Source organism: Gymnogyps californianus, chromosome 3, assembly GCF_018139145.2.
Source record: "Gymnogyps californianus isolate 813 chromosome 3, ASM1813914v2, whole genome shotgun sequence".
In the NCBI taxonomy this organism is placed as follows: Eukaryota; Metazoa; Chordata; class Aves; order Accipitriformes; family Cathartidae; genus Gymnogyps; species Gymnogyps californianus.
In genome coordinates, this window is record NC_059473.1 from 44,493,645 (window position 1) to 44,513,279 (window position 19,635).

The following is a 19,635-nucleotide window of genomic DNA, read 5'->3' on the forward strand; positions in this document are numbered from 1 at the left end:
GAAGGTTTCTTTCAATTTTGTGCTAGAGTGAGAATTTGGTAGCAAACATATTTTATTTCTATATTTGTTACAGATAGAAATGCAAATATTAAATTATCCGTTTGAACTGATGTGTTTGTGGGGACTGTACCTTTAGTTCTGGTTTTGTTTTGCTGCCCCTCCCCCCCCCCCAATGCTTTTTATTTTGTCAGGTATATGCTTATCCAAGTTTTAGTATTAGTTTTTGAAAGTATACATAGCAGTAGTCTTGGTTCTGGATTGTATGGTGTCTGATCAGCCAATGATTGTGTTATACTTAGTAGAATATGTTTGTTAAATACAATCTAATATGTTGAAAATAGTTAATAATTAGCAAATACATGAAAATGTTTAAACCCTAAGTGAGTGTTTTCTACAGTGCATATTTTTCCCCTTTCCAGAGATGTCCTCCAGTGTACTATGATTACACATCAGATTTTGTTGCGTGGAGCTGCTCAGTGCTATCTTCTTCAAACAGCTATGCATTTGACAGATGTGGTGAGTTCGGTTTTGTGTTGGTTTTTTTTATCTTCCTGGTGTAATAGAAATACACTAACACTTTTACAGGGTAAACAGTATTCAAAAAATTGCTAAATACAACATAGAACAACTGATTTTGCTGGATTTGCAATTTTTTTTAGTGACTACTTAAATTGTGCTGTATAAGTATGGGTATGCTTCTGTTAACTTTGGTTTTCATAAGATGTATTTTTTTTCATTACCTTTCATTAGTTGATGTTGTCTTGTAGGGTTTTTATGCAGTAGTTATGGAATAGTATCCTATTATGATATCCACTGTATAAACTCAGGTTTTAGCAGATAGAAACTAAATGGACTTTCCTGAAATACGTAAGAGAATAAAAGTATTCATAATACCAGAATGATAAAACTACCATTAATGTTGAAATAGCAAGACCTTAATTATTCAGTAGTCAAAGTATTCATGTTTTGTTTGTCTTATAACATGCTTGCTTTCTCGATGAGTGTACAGTCTTCCATGGTGTGTGTTACAGCTATAAACTTGTCTGAGCAGAATTTCCTTTTGGAAATACAGAAATAGTACTTACCAGTGACCCTTACTCATTTATGTACATTTGTTTAAAAGGTATCATCAGTGAATAGCACTTCTAGTCATTAATTAACTTTCAGATAGATTTTAATACTTGGGAAAATTAAATTGTGTTCCTTGGTAAAGATAAGTTGGTCCCAAAGAGGCAAAAATGAGTCTGTGTCATGGAAAAGAAAAAGTCAGTTTCTTTTTCTGAAACTTTTGCTGGATGACAGCAAACTTCTTGAGTTGTTATATAGATGTTATCTGTTGTGTATTATGTTGGCAACTATTGTATCTTGATTAATTTCTTCAGGAGAAAGTGTCCCTCCCAGAAGTTTCAAGTTTTCTTCTGTCCCTTAGACCAGAGGAGTCCCTAAGGAGAGATACTATGTTATGGATGGAGGTGAGAACTAAAACTGGTTTAATGTTCATCAGACATTTTTTAATACCTATACAAATGCATATTTTATTGATAATTTAATATTTAAATAGGTAGCTGCTTTTGCATTGGTACATTCTGGAATTTCTGGATGTGGAGTCCTGATGGACTTATATTTCACTTGAAAGCTGTGATGATTTTTTTTTTTTTTTAAATGCTATAGAGGTGTTAATGTTAACCCTAAACAAATTATTAAGCAGATTCAAAGTGGAAGAATTCTAAGGTAGTTGAAGGTAACGTAAGGTGAGTGAGGAGAAAAATACGACTTTTTCTTTCTTCATGCAGAAATTCTCAATTCTGCAGAAGCAGCTCTTTCTTGAGGCAGAGGGGTTTTTTAAACTTCTTTAGAGCTTGTATGCCCCAGTTCATTGTGTTTCCTAGAGTTCATCTCTGTATTGCAGCTGTTGGGCATAACCATATTGAAATGCAAATCAGAATCAGGTCTTGCTCAGACTTTTGGTCCCTGAATACTGGTCCTTTAAGAGACTTCTGTGTGTTCATCACAGTCCTAGTCTTCTGCATCCTTTGCCCATGATTGCAGGAACTAAAATCGCTATTGGTAACCCTGTACTAGTATCTGTAATCTCTCCCATCAGGGATCCATGCTCACTCCTCTACATGGTTGGTAACGTCATGGAGAGAGTGCAAAGCAGGGTACCTTATGGAATCCACAGAGCCACGACTTGGGCTTTTCTGTCTCTTTTTATTAAGGATTCCAGGTGGATGTAGCATCCTCAGCTGGAGCTGCTCTTGCTCATCGGGATTCTACTGGCAGTTATTTCTGTATATTATGTATACTCTCTTAATGGCTACTTCTCCCTCATTTGCCCTCAACTATCTGTTGTAAAATTCCATTTGATGGAAAAGAACACTGTTTTGTAAGTTTGTTCTATCTTTAGAGGGATAGTCTGCTAGTATGGTGCATGTTTTCCCTTTCTTTTAGTTTTGAAATTACTGTCCAAGATAATGTGGATCCTGAGACTCTCTGAATGGGCCAGTATATGGGCCAAAAAAAATTGTGTAAGAGCTGCCTCTGATTTGCACACTATTTGGATGAACCCAGCACTGGCAGAAATAACAGGGTAGTCTCAAAGAGAAAAATGTGCCTACCATGCAGAGTGAGATCATAAATTTTAAATTTCCACAGGATGTACGTTTTATGTCTTTGCAAGATGCAAAATACTGTGGAAAAAAAATTCAAAGAAGAAATAATTTTACATATAGGATATACTGGAGCCAACTGAATACGTAGCCATAACTTTTGGTTAGTTGTACAGCAATATAATGATTTTTTGCATAGTGTCCTCTTGTTACGTATACTGTATGTTTCATCTTACTCCATTGATTTTTGGCATAAAAATTTAAAAAAATAAATGCAGGTCTCACTAGATAACACTTGACTGTGGGAAGCCCTTTTGAGATAAGGGAATTTTTACCAGTCTTGCTTATTTTTAAGACCGGTGTGTTTTCTTATATTGGTACCAGTGATCTTTTTTGAATGCTCTGAATTACTCTCTGGAAGAACCTTTTTCTATGTTAGTTAGAAGGGAATAGTCTGCTAAGCCTCAAGGTAGCTCCAGTGAACACCTATCACAGTGTCGATTTGTGGATGTAACAGCTCGTGTTTAACAGTGCTTTAGTGTGCTGCTATTATGTTGGTAGTGTCAGTACTCAGCTGGCAGATGTGGTTAAGTAATAACATGCTGGTTTCAATTTAGCTTTGCGGTTGGTTGCAAGTGAATGACAGATGCTTCAGAAAGTCTGTAACCTCTGATTTTGAATATCAAGAGACATCATCATTATGTCAATATGTACGCAGTCTTGTGGGAGAGTACCTTAAGACACCAGCAACTGAAAGTAAGTTAAATGTTTATTAATAAAAAAGATTTTGAAGATAATTTAAACAAAAATTACAACAATCCTTTGGATTTTAGAAGAGTTGTTTGTTTGTTTATATTGTACCTATTCAAATTCTACCTAATTTGTGGTATTCACAATTCTTAAGTTTGAACTTTATTTTCCAATTCCAGTTTTCCTTCATAAAATATAGTCCTGCAGTATTAATTGAAAGTTAAGCCTTAATATTCAACTTTAATGCTGCGCTGATGCTTGTCCATTAGATTTCTTTTGTTACTTTTTTGACGGTGCCTGAAAGTGCTGGAGTATGGGGGCAGAGGAAGGCACAAGGGAATGTGAATAGATGTAGGTTCTATAGCTTTTCTCAGCAGAGCTTTGTTTTTATGAAGAGATGCCGTATAGTTAGGCAGCTTCGCAGCTCATTACACACCTACCTGTGTAGTGATGTTCTTTTGATCTTGGACTGCTGGCAGCAGATGAGCTGCCACATGTTATAACCAAGGAAGGTTCTTTGCTGTATAAATATGCAGATAAATTTTGAAGGGACTTCTTTGTTCACTGCCACATTTTAAATTATTATAACTTCGGTTTAGAATTTTCTTTCAGATACATTGAAAGGAATGGAAAATTGATTTTTTGAATACTTTTAACTTCTGTGTGGCACTCGCTACTTAAGTACTACAATCGTAGCGAGTTTTATATAGTTTTACAATGTCAAAAGTCGAAACTGAACACTTTTAAAATATTATACCTATAGGAGATAAAAAAGCTAGGTCAGAATTTGCTAATGATAAATAGCTTCAGAAGCTTCCTGCAGCCCAGGAAACTTCACTTGATTGTCTTATTGTTAGAGAAGTTGCAAGCAAATTTTGTCTGTTGATATTCCAAGATAAATGCTTTGCTAAAAATTTTGGCAGATCTTCTCTCCTTCCTGAAATATTTGTTTAGTCCTTGGTCTATATTATCTGTAATTCCATGGCAGACATCTGTGTTTCACTTCTAAGAAGTGATGTTTGTAATTTCCTGGTTTGATAAGAATCTTCGCTTATAAGCAGCTCTGTGGAGGAAAAAAAAAATCAGCCATGTCCAGCTGCTTGAACTGGACCTCCAAAGTGTGTTTTGCTTTCTAAATTTCCAAAGCCAAAAACATACCAGTCAAAAAACCCTAAAACCAGCTTAGGTACTACTATTTAAGAAACAATTTTATAAGTGTGATGATGTAGTCCTGCATAAGAGATCGATGAAAAGAGAAACTTCAGGGGTTTTTATTTCCTTTTGACAGCATAGTTTTAGTTCTTCATATAACTTTTAGCTGGTCAAAGTCACAGCTGATGTTTCTGACGAAGCATGGTGGAATTAAGTTCTTGGTTAACTTCATTTGAATATGCTAATGTATTTTTTAAAACAATAGAAAAGTCTGTTGGGAGCTACTACATAATATATGCTACTACATAATATAACACATTGCCTAAAATTGATTTCAGCATAGACGCCAATGAGATTAGTCTCTTTTGAAGCATAGAGGAAAAGCAATTGTGTTTGAGTTTAGTTTATATCTAGATAAAAGAATGCAAAAAATTAGTAGTAATATTCTTGTTAGCATTAATTGTTGTTTTCCTACTTTTTAAATACTGTGGAAACCTTAAAATATCTTTAATCAGGAGAAAATTGCTTTATGCCTGACTGGTTTGAAGCTAAACTTGTCGCAACAATGATTCTGTTGGCTGCAGATGTGGAGCAGATGAGGAACAAATACAGGTAAGTATGAAATATCTTATTTTACATTTCTCTATTTTTCAACCCCCTCACTCCTGAAGGATCTGGTAGAAGCCTGATCAAGTCAGGAAGCTGTCCATTTTTCTCTGTAAACTTTTGGTCAGCCTGATCATTCCTTAGCCCTTGTCCAACTGTTGCTGCAAGCATACTGGGTAACATTTCTAAAGATACTTAAGTGACTTGGAAACGTGTGTCCTATTTATTTCCATAAGTGACTTCAGCACTTAAGGCAGATACTCAGAAGAAGACTTTCTTTTTAATTTTTGTTTTTGTGTAGTGGAAAAAGCAACATAGAATGGATTGAACTAGAGGCTTTCTTGAACCCTCTTCTGGATGTCTTGATGAAACTTGGCAGTAATGCTTACATACCAACACTGAAAACAGATAAAAGCCTACAGCTTCTCTTGAAGTTATTGCAGACCCGTTCGTTAAAATGTTCCAATACACAAGATGGTTAGTGATATCTTCAGTATACTGTGTCTTATATTAATTATAGTCTAACTAAAACTAAGGTACTTACTGTTTTAAGGCTATATTGTCAAATTAATACCAGCCTAGAAGTGGTAAATGTAAAAGTTGACAATCTGGCATATCTGTTATGAAAGTGAGCTGTGGGTCCAATCCTACAGGACCTCTTCTGAAGGTGTCCCAAGGACTGGGAATTGACAATGTGGAAGCCTTCTGAGAAAGCAATTGTTATCCATTAGGATTAGATTAACAGTTAGTTAAAATTTGGAGAGTGTGACTGTATTACAAATACTTACAGGCCTATTCTTTGCCTATGTATGGATTCTATAAATCATTTAGACACTTGAGAAAGAAGTTAGTATTGAAACCCAGCCTAACCTGCTTAGTTGCTACAGGTTCAGCCAGAGCCTTCCCTGAGTACATAAAGTGATCCTGCTTGACATACTGTTTTCTGAGTTGGCTGGTAGGTAATTTTGTCTCAACTAACGCTGTTCAGACTGCAAAAGACAGGATGCCTCTGATTATTTCACAGTATTAGGCACGATTTCAGTAGGCGTGCTTAACTGACTTGCTTTAGTTTGACCTTGGTTAGAAGCAAGGAGGTTAAGAGGTGCCCACTTAAGCACAAGCCTGCTGATCTGACTGTCCGGGAGTTTTGGTCCCCCACAGATTGAGTGTTTTAACTTGTAGACCTTTCAGGAGAGTCTGAACAAAAGCTATGGAGTCCTTACTACTCCTTTTGTGAGAACTTCATCAGTTTCTAACCAGAATAGACCTATATTTTCTTCCTGAGGAAAAATGAAGAATTGCAATATTATTATCATGAATGAGGATGCTGAACTGGAACAAGAGGGATCTTGGCGTTTGGTTTCTGCTTCCTCAGATTATTTTGGGATTTTTTTTTTTTCCCCCAGTGTTTTTATAACATGGAATACAAGAGTAGTTTTGGAGTGGGGGGCCACAGATCTAGGCTCTTACATGGAAGAAAAAATTATTTCAGGTTCTGCATCCAGGTTTCATAAAGATGTCTAAATGCAGCCCTGAAGTAAATGCTTACTCTCATTTTAAAAAGTGCTTTATGCATTCACCCCCCTCTTGAATTTTAGCTGTTTGACTGAAGTATTGAGTACTAATTATGCAGGCTGTTAAAGTTCATATTGTGGGATGGTCTCTGACTGCTGAAGTGGATTCCTTCAAATGAAACTAAACTGGAAGATGTGCCCCAGCTGCCAGCGTGCATTTAGTCTACAGCACGAGGCTAGAACAAGCCTGAAGCAGAACCCTACAAAACACATGCGAGTGCATGTTAGGTTTTTAGCATCAAGAATTGAACTCTGTAAATAATTTCCTTGTGTGCCTTATTTCCTTACATGCTTGTTAATGTAGATGTAATGGATTGCTCCTGCTTTGGGAATTTTGATGCCTGACTTAGCATGCTAAGTTCTGCTAACACAGTTCTTAAGGCATGGGAAGGCTGAGCATCGCAGTGTCTCCATCCTTTTGAACGCCCCCATAGGTACTCCAGTACAGCTCATCGTCAGCAGAGTCTTTCAAGAGGCTTTCAGAATTGGACTTGTAATATTATGTGGTTTTGTGTTATGTTAAACAAGGATTACTTTTCTTATGTTATTTCCTACAACGTTTTTGTGCTTCTTCCTCCTGCACAGGAAAGCCAAGTAATAAACCTTGTTTCCGCAGCTGTGAATTGACTGTGTTGAGGGGCAGGAAGAGTAATGCTGTAAAATACAGAAGTTTTGTTTCTGTGTTGATTAAACAGGAGGTGAAAAGTCCTGTCTGTCAAATGGAAAATGATAAAATGGGAGGGAAGAAGAAAGGAATTTAAGCTTGTAAAACAATAACAATTGGGAAGTGTTTTATTTAAGAATACTTTAATGGGGATAGACATGTCCAAAATGCATTTTTCTACAGGTCTTGCTGTGTGTACTGTTGTTAGACTTCACTATTTTAAACAGCAAGTTTTTTCTAATTTTTTTTTTATAATGTTACAGAGCCACTGGTAGTGAATTGGATTTTATGTCCAAAATGTTTATCTGAAGAATTTCTGAATTTTGATTGCAGATGTTTTAGTGATTTGAGACTTATGATCAAATGTGATAATCTGACATAGTTAAACTGTTTCTTCTAAACAAATCAAGCATTAGAAATGCAGTCCAAGGAGCCATTTTAATAGAGAACATTGAAAGTTAAGTACAATATAGATTTGGAATTTCTGGAAATACGTCCCTTTATATTTCTACCTTTTGAAGGTCTTCCCTTTCATAATAATTTCGCTACATGAAGTGTAACTTTGGGTCAACTCCAGAAAGACACAGCAGATATAACCTCTGGGTAACTCTCCTAAATACTGAAACTAATGACCGATTTTTTTTTTAGAACAAGATGGTCATGCAGAGTATTTTGGCTCCATTTTCATATCAATACGTTATTTCTTTGGCTTTCAGCTAGCCCTTACCCTTGAAGCACAGATTGAAGTGTGCTTATGGTTAAATATATCTTACCAGAGTGACCTACCTCCCTTGTGTAATAAACTTGTGTCGTTTCATTTGTGAAATGGTATGCACATGTGGTATACTTTGTAGCCTAGCTGTGTCTTGGAGAAAGTATCGCATTTCGTGTTGTAACCTTGCGTTTTCATTTACAATGTTAAGCCAGGAAGCTACTTGACTGACATCTTGTAAGATTACTCTGTATCCAAAGCTGAATTATTTCTAAACAGCAAAAGCAATCAAAAAACAGTTTTCACTTCTGTACATGTTAGAAATGGATAACTGCATTTTTCTCACATACAATTAATTGCTGGATATGGAAACTTTTGTTCTTTATTAAAGAGTAAGTTCATTAATAAGCTGTTTGTGCAGGGGGTTGGGAATAGGACAAAAGTGTGCATTGAAAGTTGGAAAATTGTGCTTTGGTCTTCTGGTCTTGTGTGGTTTTTGGTTCACTAACTCATGATAAATCTCAGGGAAGAATATCATCTGGTTTAATTCTTTCAGCCCTATGGCTTACACTGCTAAAGAGTACAGAGCTGTTTTAAGGTATTCTTAGGTATTTGAATACTTATTACCGTATAACTTTGACTCTGTAACTTAATTAAATCTGCATGATATAATAAATTTCTTAAGGAAATTGTATGTTAATACTTTTTTTTGTTGTTTTTTTTTCTCTTCACACAGATGGGGTATTGTTTTTTATCTGGAAATCCCTCATGACAGCTGTGGAGAGTATTCTTGAATTTGTTCTCCGACGGCTTACTACAAATGAGTTAAGCACTGTAAGTAATTATAATGAGACATACTTTGGTGTGGTTTTGCTTGTTAATTTGATGTACCAGTGTTCCTAATTTTCATATCAAATCTTTAAACACCTAGAAAGTCAATTTGCATAGAAACACTTCTGTTAACTTTTTTTTGAATGGGCACAGTAAGAATAGAGAAAAAAAAAGGTGTCTTGACAAGTGGTGTTTAGTGTCTGTAGTCCATATTGCTTGTTTCTTCTCAAATCTAAAGAAATGGTATAGTAAGAAATCATGACTTATCATCATACTGTATCGTATCTACTAGTACAGTTGTGGACATAAGATGTTTGGAGACTTTTAGTACTCAGCCTGGTTAACATCTTTATTGACTATCTTCCACTGTTTGCTCGTTGCTGTGGCCAGTATTTATACCTCAAAGAAACCTGTGACTTTTTAAGCAAAATGACTTGATGGTAGAGGAGTTTGACTTCTTTAAAAATACCCTGTTGAACGTATTGAAGAACTGCAATGCTTTTTAGAGAGAGAGGAGGAGGTACATGTTTCTTTCTTTAAAGAGCTTTCAAGTGATGTATAAATAAAAAACCATAAGACATGTAAAGCAAAACATTTACAGATGTTTCCAGATGGAGAAAAAGGAATTAGAATTTAATGTTGATGAGGAGAGTGGTGTTATTCTTGGAAGAAAACAGATTTGAGAAAGAGGGATTGGTGGAAGCTGAAAAGGAGGCTAATACTCAAAAGCTGCACGAAATGTGAAGCAGGAACTTTGAAAGCGAAGTACAAATAGATTAGGAGTTTCAAGAGAAGGACATTGTGTAAGAGAAAATACAAAGTTGTAAGATCTTCACAATTCTTTCAATTGTGACCTTTAATTGTGTCACCTTTAATTTTGTATCATAAAAGGCAGAAAACCAAAACAGAGATTTAAAGAGAAGACATCAGTTGAAAGATTGTTAATTTAGTAGGTTGTATTTGGATAGATGATTGGGAAGCATGGAGAAGACCAGAAAGATTGGAAAGAAAGAGGCGACTGCAACGAGGAGATGGACAAAATGTAAAGTGGCATTTTTAGAATTATTTAATGAAGAGTGAGTTTAGAAAAGAAAACCAATTTAGGCTTCATGGAGAAAGTTACATGGACAAGTGTGCAGAAATGATAATGAACAGAAGTCAAATTTGCTTCTCGTGTTTGGGAGAGTGAAAAAAGTCTGTAAGTTGGAGTGGAAAGGAAAGCATGTGTTCCTGCAAGGGTGGAAACTTGGAGAGGAGCATGGGACTCTGGGGTACTTTCTCAGAAACAGTATGGAAAGTACAAATTGAAGGGGAAATGCAAAGAAAGTAGGTAAATCTGGTAGTGGACAGTCCCCAAAACGTGAGTGCGATGGAAGATTGATGTGAAAATTGGTCCTGCGTCAAAGCAAAAGTTAGAGTTGCATCAGGAGAACGGCGTCTGAAAGTCAGTGAAAATTCAAAGGTGTATTTTCTCTCAAAAGTAAAGAAGGAAAAGTTTTTTGTTTGTGCGGTTCCTTGAGTGCATGGCTTTATGCAGAGGTGTGTTTTATGATAGGTGAAGAAAAGTTGCAAATACAAGAGGAGAATAAAAAGCCATAAAACAAGCAAGATATAGCCATGAGATAAAATGTAGTTGGGGAAGAAGCGCAAGGCGCGCTGTTGTGTCTGTACAGGGTGCAGTGCTGTGCTGTGATCTGATAACTGAGTTGGCTTTGAACACCGCTTCTGATACTCGGCCTGGCTCAGGTGTTTTTACATGGCATTCCTTTGGGTCCAGGAAGGGAAGTTAAGTGAACTTACCAATTAAAAGAAGTGGAGATTTCTTTCAGAATTTTACACTGTTTCTTCTAAGGCATACTCCAGAGCCCTAAAGCTAAAAGAACCTATAAGGTGAAAAGATATAAAAAAATAATAAAAAACCACCCAAAAACAACCACCAAAAAAAAAATCCCCCAAATTAAAGAAAACATTGTTCAACTGCAATGACTGCTGTTGTTTTCCTTCTGCTATCACTGTTACTATTAGTTTTCTTTCTTTTCAATTTAAGTTTCTTCCTCTTAATGCTTCAGTTTACCTTTGTTTCCTCATTTTTAGGTTGGTGATCTGGATCGTTGTGATCTATACTTAGCTTTAATTCCAGAGATAGTGAATTTGTGCTTGCAAGTCAGCTGGAAGAGAGTACCATCTATCAAGAATTTCATTTTGTCCCTGACAAATGCGTCTATTCGTAATCTTCAGGATAGAAATTGTGAAGAGGTAATTTAACATTATTTACAACAGTAAATATTAATATGAAATAAACCAGTAAATGTTAATTAAAATAAATATTTTATCTGTAATGTTTATATAATATTTAGATTATATATAAATAATTACATAAACATACTGTAACTATAACTTAATGTACAAATATTTGTTATATATTTTATGTATTAATATAAATATATATAATATATTATAAAATAATTAAGAGTTTGTGTGAATATGTATGTGTATATATATTCCCTAACACATATGTGTCTTTAGTTGGTAGTGTAATGTTAATGTAAAATATTTGTAGCTAAGATTTTTAGTACTTTTGTTTTCTTATATTACATTGTTTAGATGTCTATATAGCTAAAGTAAAACTTTAGTTGTAATAATGGACTATGTGTACTCAAAAGCTTTTCCCTCAAATATGAACAGATCTTACAGAGGAAGTTACTGTTAAATGAAAATGCCTTTTGTATTAATGATATGTTGATTTTCCAAGCTGGAACATACAGAGAAAAAGGAATTCCAGAACCCAGCATTGTTTTGGCTTTTTCATATAGTTATCTTCGTTGTCCCATAGTTGTATGTATTAGGCTAGTATATCTGAAATAGATATATTTTCAAAAGGTAAAGAAACATTAATAAGTTCTATAAAAGGAGGAGATTTAAATTAAGATTTGTTGGGCAGTATAATATTTGGTATTTTTGGGGTTGAATTATTGATCAAGAACAGTTAATAACACAGTAAAAGATTTTTAAGTATTTGATTTTCTAGGTTTACTTTTCTAAGGAAACAAAGAGCAAGACTTAATTTTTTTTTTTTTTTTCCTTTTGGTTATGTGAATTACATACTTCAGTAGTTTCAAAGTAAACATTTTCAAACTTAGTGTTCACTGGGGACCTCTACCAACTTATTTTGAATTCAGTGGAATTGTATTGTCATGATGATTTCTTCAGTTGCACATATTATACATCTTCAGTTTAAGAAGAAAAAAGAAAATGCTGAGTAATTACAGATGAGAAAAATCTTTTCTGTGCTCTAGACAGCTGAAAGTAACTTGAAGATATTTAAGTAAAATTGAGCTTTTAATACTATTAGGGAACTATATGCTTATTAACTTTTTTTTATTGAGACTTTTTATTTCGTGCCGCTTTGAATATGTGCGTTTATCACACAAAGTAACCATAGTAGGTGTTGTGACCTTTTAGCCTCTTGGAGCAGTTAGCATGTGGTAGTCCGAATTTCAGCTGTCTTGTTGCATTGGGTTTCTGACTACGTGGACCCACATCTTTTTTCTGATTGCTATCCAGCAATATATATAAACTGCTACCTGGCAAGATAGAAGTGTTCCATCATAGTCGAGCTAGGCACCTGCACTTAATGAATAACTGACTGTAATTTGCAAGATTTATACTTTTTTCAATGCTCGCAACTTGTGATTGATTGCGGTGACCCAGCCAAGCAAAGCTGTGTTGTGCATAGGGTAAGAAAATCAGGAAGCAGAAGGATGCACCTTATGATGTCTGAGGTGATACAAATAGGAGGATTATCAAATGTATCAGTAGGTTATTTGTATCGTATTAGAAGAAGTTGGTGCATGTTTGTTCATGTATGATTTGGTTTTAATTAGGAGCCGAAGCTTAAAGAACAAATTAAAAAAGTAGCTAGCATGGCTTCACTTACAGCAGTTTGTGAGATAATGGATCGGAAACCTGAAGCGCACCTTGAATCTCTGCCTTCTGTGGATGCTCTGAAAAGATTTATTTCCTTTTCTCAATTCAATGAAGTATTAAAGAAGCCATCTTATATTGAAGAAGAAAGTAGGTATGTCTGTGCTATAGCTTCAGTAATTCTCCAGAATAAATTTGATTAGCGTGGAGCAGTGATTAAGGTGCTGGCCTTTCCTGTTCTTTGATAACTTTTTGCCAAGATAAAAATGAATTCTGAACACAAACTATTCATTCAGTTGCTCTTTTGTCTTAACATTCAGGTTTTAGAATGTTAAAGCAGCCATAATTGGTCAGACCAAAGGTTCTTTTGCGCAGTCCTCTAGTGCTATGAAGCCAGAGCTAGCTTTGAACATCGCTTATCCTTATGCCAGCTTAAATATATATATATATATACAGACACTGTACAAAACCATAGCATGTACGCAAGCAAGTTTAAATGGAAATTATTTACTGTGGGGAAAGGGAAGCCCAGAGCAAGCCTGAGGGCCAAAACCAAATATTTGGGTAACAAAAAAAGATGGCCAGCATATAGTGATGTTTCCACTGAATACTCTCCCAGATGTTTATGACTAATGAGTCTGCCTGAGCCCAGAACTGATTTTTCTCTGTTTAAAAAACTTTATTTCTCGATTTCTCTTCCATGAACTTGTCCAGTCTCCCCTTGAACCTGTGTAAATTTTAGCGTCTTGAAGAAGTATAGTGAGTTTGTACAGTTAAGCTGTTCCTGGTGGAGTAGGAATGTGCAGGATAAATTAATACCATATATATTTAAGAATAATACTCTCCTTACAGCTTATGTGAAGAAACAACATCTCAAGGATGGGGGAAAATTGTTGCACGCTATGTTCGTGACCAGTGGATTTGCCTTCGTTTCATTTTAAATTCATTTCCAACACTGGCTCCAGAGTATGAAGAAACTTCAGAAATGTCATTGTCTACAGTTGAAAGGTCAAGAAAAATTCTACAGTCTGCATTAGAAGCCCTAAATATTCTTCCTTCAGACCAAGTTTTACCTGTGTTCGACTGCATGAAAGTCCTTGTTCCCAAGGTAAAAGATAAAACAACTGCATGATATTAATAGTTTTGGGGGTGTATTTTGTCAAATGTAACACTTCGTTCTTCTCTTTATTTTCAGCTTCTGAACTCATCGGAGTCTCTCTGCATAGAAGCATTTGATTTGGCTTGGAAAATTATATCCTCTTTGAGCAACACACAGCTAATATTCTGGTCCAATCTAAAAGCTTTTGTTCAGTTCATCTTTGATACTGAGGTTCTAGCTGTTGCTGCAAGTGCAAAGGGTCAAGCATATGCCAAAATAAGAGAGGTCAGTTTTAAGAATTCTTTTTTGGGAAGGGAACATAAATTTTATCTGCATCTAAAAATGTATTTTACTTTTTATTTTCCCTTCAGCTATTGTGAATTTTTCATTTCCAAAAAGGTACTAGTTTGAGAATGTTAAGACAAAAGATCAATTAGATTGAGGATAAACAAATACATTGTTTGTTCTTGTAACACAGAAAATTAAAAGTACTATTTCTTTGATTTTTAGACTGTTCAGCGTCTTCTGCATTCAGTAAAATGGGTTTTTTGGTCTTTTATTTTATTTTTACATTATGCACTTCCTCTTCAATATTTTGTTCAGGATTTGCCACCTGAACTGTCACAAACTCCTAATATTCTGGAAAAATTATGCCTTTTTCTAATAGTTTAGTCTTTATGAAAATACTTTCTTAAATGAAAAGTTAGAACCGTTCAGAACTTTTCGTAGATGCTATTGAATAAGCCAACTTAAACTGCTTCTTTAAAGGCTTTTTTTCTCTGAGGGTCCAGGTGTAGTAAACATAAAAATCATAGTCACCTTAGAGTTCAATTTAATACTGCATGATAGAGCTGCCTCTGTTGTTAAGAAAAGAAAAAAATAATTTTTACTCTTTTTTTGTAAGGTGGATGCAGCTTCCTGTACTCCAAAAATTCTTGCATATGTCATGGTGTTCTTTTTCCGTTTTAAGTCACTAAAATTCAGTACTGGGATGTTTGTTCGTCTTGGCTTTATACACTGGAAAGTTGTTCACTATTTCTTTTCTAAATAATCTTTCTTGGGTTTTTTGCTTTCTTCCCCTCTGAGTATCAATTAAATGTTTGTGCAGAACAGTCCACAATGACTGTGAGACTTTTACCAGAGCACTAATACATTATATATTAGTTACCAGTGTATATGTGTGCTTAGACTATGCTTAGACTTACGGTCTCATGCGCTGCTTCGCACTTAGCACAGAAATCATACTAGGAGGGGTTGCAGTTTTGCTTTGAAGTCACCATTCATAGCTCTGTCTTGGTGTCACACTTGTAACTTTAAATAATAGCAAATGTCTCAACTTTATTTTTAGCCCAGACACTCCAAAATGGTTTTTAATAAAATATAGAAAAATAGACACTTCGCAGCTATTTAAAATTGCTGTAATATCTCCGTATTACCCTTAAGCATCTTAAAATATAGTCCCATTTATTTTGTCTTTGTTCTTTTTGAAAACTTGCTTCAAATGAATGTTACTGTCATCTATTTTAAACAGTAGATAACGCTTCGCATTTGTAGTCTTCATGTGGACCCAAGCCAAAATAAGATATGTATGCAAAGATGGTAAAATATCTCTTCAGTTTTAGGAATCAGTTAACTTTTTCTTTTAATGAATCTCTGTAATGGATAATTGTATGCCCAGTGTTGTAGTAACTGATGAGCTGTAGTTAGTTTTTCATTTTTCTTTGATCATAAAATTTGTTTAAATTCTTAGAATTACTGTCTTAACTTCAGCGTTCGTATTTCAAGCATTATGTAAGGTGTATTTTGCCAATGTTGAGAGTCTTGAGTCTGTGTGACAGCTATCCCATTGTCTGCAGTGGGACATACCTTGACAGCAGGCATCAAGGAGCTAATGAAGGTCTCCTATACTCAGCAAAGGGCATCTGGTCGAACCACCTTCTGCCCCTTCATAAGAAAATGAAGATAAAGTTCCCAAGCAAGTGCCTACTTACGTATATTCTTATCCCACTCCTCGGCAGTCTCTGTTGCCATTGACCCCTTGTGCAATGGCTATATAGTTTAAGCTAATGAGAAAGAAAAAATGGAACTGCCTGATCCTGATTTGTCACAGAAGCATAATTTTGATTTTTGTATACCACAGTGCACTCTGTCTTTTTAATAATAGTTAGAAGGGGTGGAACAAAGGGGTATATTTGAGCCAAAAAAGGGATTATTGCTATGGTAAAATCCAGAAGGACTCCCGCAGAGGTGTCCAGAGCACTGTGTTCTTAGGCTTCATTTCTGCTGCTGCACTTTTCCTTTTCCTTTGTGATTATTCAATTGTTAATTGTGCTAGAACTTAAATTTCTTAAATTTCTTTTGTGTGTGCTGGACTTTTACTATGTTAATGAAACAATTGAAAAACATTCCAGGATTGAGAAACGCGTAGTAAATGTCATGCTGCTTCCCTACAGGTGAAACACAATAGTTCAATTTTAGAATTATTAGGAAAGTTACAATGCCTGTCTTTGCACTAAAAGAAAAGTTTCTGAATTCTTTGTAAAAAGACCAAATGTTTCTAAGGTGGTTTTTTTTTTTTTTTTTTTCCCAGAAAGTGTTTCTTCAGAGTGCATTCCGGTATTTCAATTTAAGCTCTTCATGAGCTTCTTGGTGCTTTAATCCTTAGCAATTCAGAACAACTTAATAAAAACGGTGTTACTGTCATTGCCATATTATCAAGAGTATCATTTTGGAGCGGGGAAGAAAAGAAACTGTCTCGTAAGAGCTGTCACACCTTCTGGAAAACCATTCTCATGGACAGCTCTAACTGATGTTGTCTAAAAAGGAATTTGTAAAATAACTCACCTGTTCATTCTGAATCTCCCTGTCCTCTCCCAAATGCTTGCAATTTCTTAGAAAAAATTTACTTTGTAACTGAAGTTTACTCTTGCACTTACCCTAATGAAGGGAGTAGGAAAGGAAAATTTTGGGGCCGTTTTTCTTGTTTTATTTTTCTCCTTTTTGGAGAAGTTCTAGATAGCAGTTTCGTATGTCTTAAATGTGCCCTCCTCAAAAATAAAAAGTAAATTGTACAAAGACGTTTTTCCACTTGAACTCAAATACAAACTTCAACATGAATGTGATCCTCATTCAAGAAGAGAACTAGTGATATGGTTACCTATGGAAGAAATTTTGTTTAATGTTTAATTTTTTTTCTAAATTGGTAAGGATTGATTAAAAACACCAGGTTTGTACTCGTGAAGTGAGCCCAGGTAGATTTGTTCCAGTTACCAGGAGATTTATGTAAAGCATCTGGTGGTCTGTCTGTTTAAGCAAGGATCAGTTGTACTGGGCCAATTGTTGCCCATTCACCTGCCCTTATAATCAGGGAATTGTAAATAGATTGAAGACAGCATTAACCTGAGCAGAGATAGGATGCGGAAGATCAGACCTGCTAAAATAGATATCACTGCAATATTATTCTAATAATTCTAGTACTTCTGAAAACTAGATTTTGAATCTTTTATTTCTTCTTTTCAGATAATTTTCAAGCTCATAGATATGTCCACTACAAAGACTGGAGTCTTCAATGTAGTCCTTAGTCATTGTTGTCAATCTTGGATATTTCCCACTGTTGATGAGAGAAGTGCCTTGACAAATGCTTTCTTAAATGCTGGAAATTATTGTGAACTTATCACTGAGGCTTGTGTCTTTGGAACTGTATTTAGGAGAGATCAAAGGTATAAAAAAAAAATCTTCGTGATTATATTGGTTATTATTTTGTGCGCTTTGTTTTAAACTTTGAGATAACTGTTGAAAACAGTTTTTGTATGCTATTCTGCTAATTTTGTTGCTTTGTCTTCTTTCATCTGTGAAGACTTATTCAGGATGTGCATGCCTTCATAGAAAATCTTGGAGAAAAATGTGCAGCGAATGTTGTTACAGAAAGGTAATGATTTTGAGGATACATCTTACAATATTTGGTGTGATTTGTGTCTTCATTACGATTGATGCTACAATAGGAAAGATGCTGGTTTTGAAGTCAGCTTCTTATCATAGAATATCTCAAGTTGGAAGGGACCCATAAGGAGTATATTCATAACCTTTTTAAATATTGGTAAAAGGGATATACATCACATTGTATTCATAATTTAAATACAAAAAGTAGAAAAAGGCTAAGTATTTTCAGGAAAATATATCCCACTTGTTAACCTGAATGGGACTGAAGTAACTACTTCCTCGTTGTTTCACCTCATAAAAGTAATACTTTTTAGGATGCAGAGCTGATATGTACCTTATCATTGTAGGCAAGACCGTTAAGAAACTCAGGCTTTAATGCAGCTAGATTTGGAGCTTGGCTTTTTAACATTGGTTGTAGGCCTTTCTAGCTTGCATACTGGCAATAGGCTCTGCCTCCGGTTTGTGAAACAGGGACATTGGCTACTGGATTATTGAACTTTTTTTGTAGTTTCACTCCCACCTTTACTCAGTGGAAAAAGATCAGAGAAACAGTTCTAACATAATGTTTTGAGAAGTGTTAGTAGTTGCTAAAACCTGAGCTTTTAAAAAAAAATCTACTGCCAATGTTCACTACTCCTGCATTTTCTCCCAAGAGCTTCTTGGTTTCCAAATGTCGGGTGACAGTCTGCAGCTGTGTGATGCTTTGTTACCTATAATGTCATTAATTCTACTCTTGGCATTAATTATTCCAGATGTCCCTGAATAACTAATAGGAATCAAGTGTTGTTTTGGACTAGAATATTTGACCAAATCTGTAAGCATAAATTAGTTGCTTTAAGATTACAGTTTACAGGCACAGAACTTCAAAAACTTTGTATGATACAGCTATTTCTGTAGAAAATTATTTTAAACACTTACATGCTATTAAAGACCTGTAGATGGAAGCAGGGGCAGGTTATTTGGAACTCACTAGTTTTCTTCATCAGCAATGATCAACTTTAAAATGTTGGTTCTGGCTATTTGCATATTGTCTCACTACAGACAACTTGATGGCTGTATGTTCAAGATGGTGTTTGGTGCTTTTTTATAATTTAGGAATTATCTTTATGTCTGAACAAATAGAGTTTGATTTTTTTTTTTTTAAATTAATATTTTACAGTACAAATCGAGATGATCACTACGTTCGGGTTTGTGCTATTAAATTCCTGTGCTTGTTGGATGGATCAAATATCTTGCATAAGACATTTGTGGAAGACATTTTCATCAAACTACTTGATAAAGTAAACTTCATTTCTCTTGGTATATAAATGTAATGTTAGTACAATTACTAAAACGCAAAGTATTTACAGTTGACAGAATGTATTTACGGTTGTTTGTATAGCCTGTCTAGATTTGCCCAGTAATACACTTGGTTTTTATTATGAGACAGAAGTTAATTCAGCCAAACCAAAATAGTAAAAATTGTCTTTCAGGTTTATTTCTCTCTTTTTAGTGGATTTTCTGACTTCACGGAACTTTATCCAAATTGTAACCATTGTTCCATTAAGAATCTTCTTTTAGGCTGCATTTTGAAGCACTGCATTTCACTTTAACAATTGCAGACTGCCTCTTGAATTGAGAGCGCTATTGTCTCCTTAGAAGACCTTTATAAATAGAATTAATGGAGAAGGTTGGGGTCTGATTTTCATTTATGTCGTAGCTGCTTATGCATTGGCAGTAGTGTAAAGTCAGTGGTAAATTATGACAGCTGCTACTAGAACATCACCCATGCATTC

General features: G+C 35.1%; 1 protein-coding gene across 2 annotated transcripts in view; it reads left to right on the forward strand.

Annotated features, from left to right (window-relative positions):
* Window positions 1-19,635, forward strand: part of TARBP1 (TAR (HIV-1) RNA binding protein 1) — a 39,790-nt gene that overhangs the window by 8,140 nt on the left and 12,015 nt on the right. The window contains exons 8-21 of one of the 2 annotated variants that reach the window (XM_050894332.1): window positions 420-516; window positions 1,383-1,472; window positions 3,227-3,365; window positions 4,678-4,680; window positions 5,027-5,123; window positions 5,419-5,594; window positions 8,804-8,901; window positions 10,993-11,154; window positions 12,783-12,976; window positions 13,675-13,930; window positions 14,018-14,206; window positions 17,441-17,640; window positions 17,778-17,849; window positions 19,020-19,140. In XM_050894332.1, coding sequence (XP_050750289.1) covers window positions 420-516; window positions 1,383-1,472; window positions 3,227-3,365; window positions 4,678-4,680; window positions 5,027-5,123; window positions 5,419-5,594; window positions 8,804-8,901; window positions 10,993-11,154; window positions 12,783-12,976; window positions 13,675-13,930; window positions 14,018-14,206; window positions 17,441-17,640; window positions 17,778-17,849; window positions 19,020-19,140 — 1,894 coding nt within the window. The remainder of the gene's footprint in view (window positions 1-419; window positions 517-1,382; window positions 1,473-3,226; window positions 3,366-4,677; window positions 4,681-5,026; window positions 5,124-5,418; window positions 5,595-8,803; window positions 8,902-10,992; window positions 11,155-12,782; window positions 12,977-13,674; window positions 13,931-14,017; window positions 14,207-17,440; window positions 17,641-17,777; window positions 17,850-19,019; window positions 19,141-19,635) is intronic. The other variant, XM_050894331.1, reaches the window with a different exon arrangement.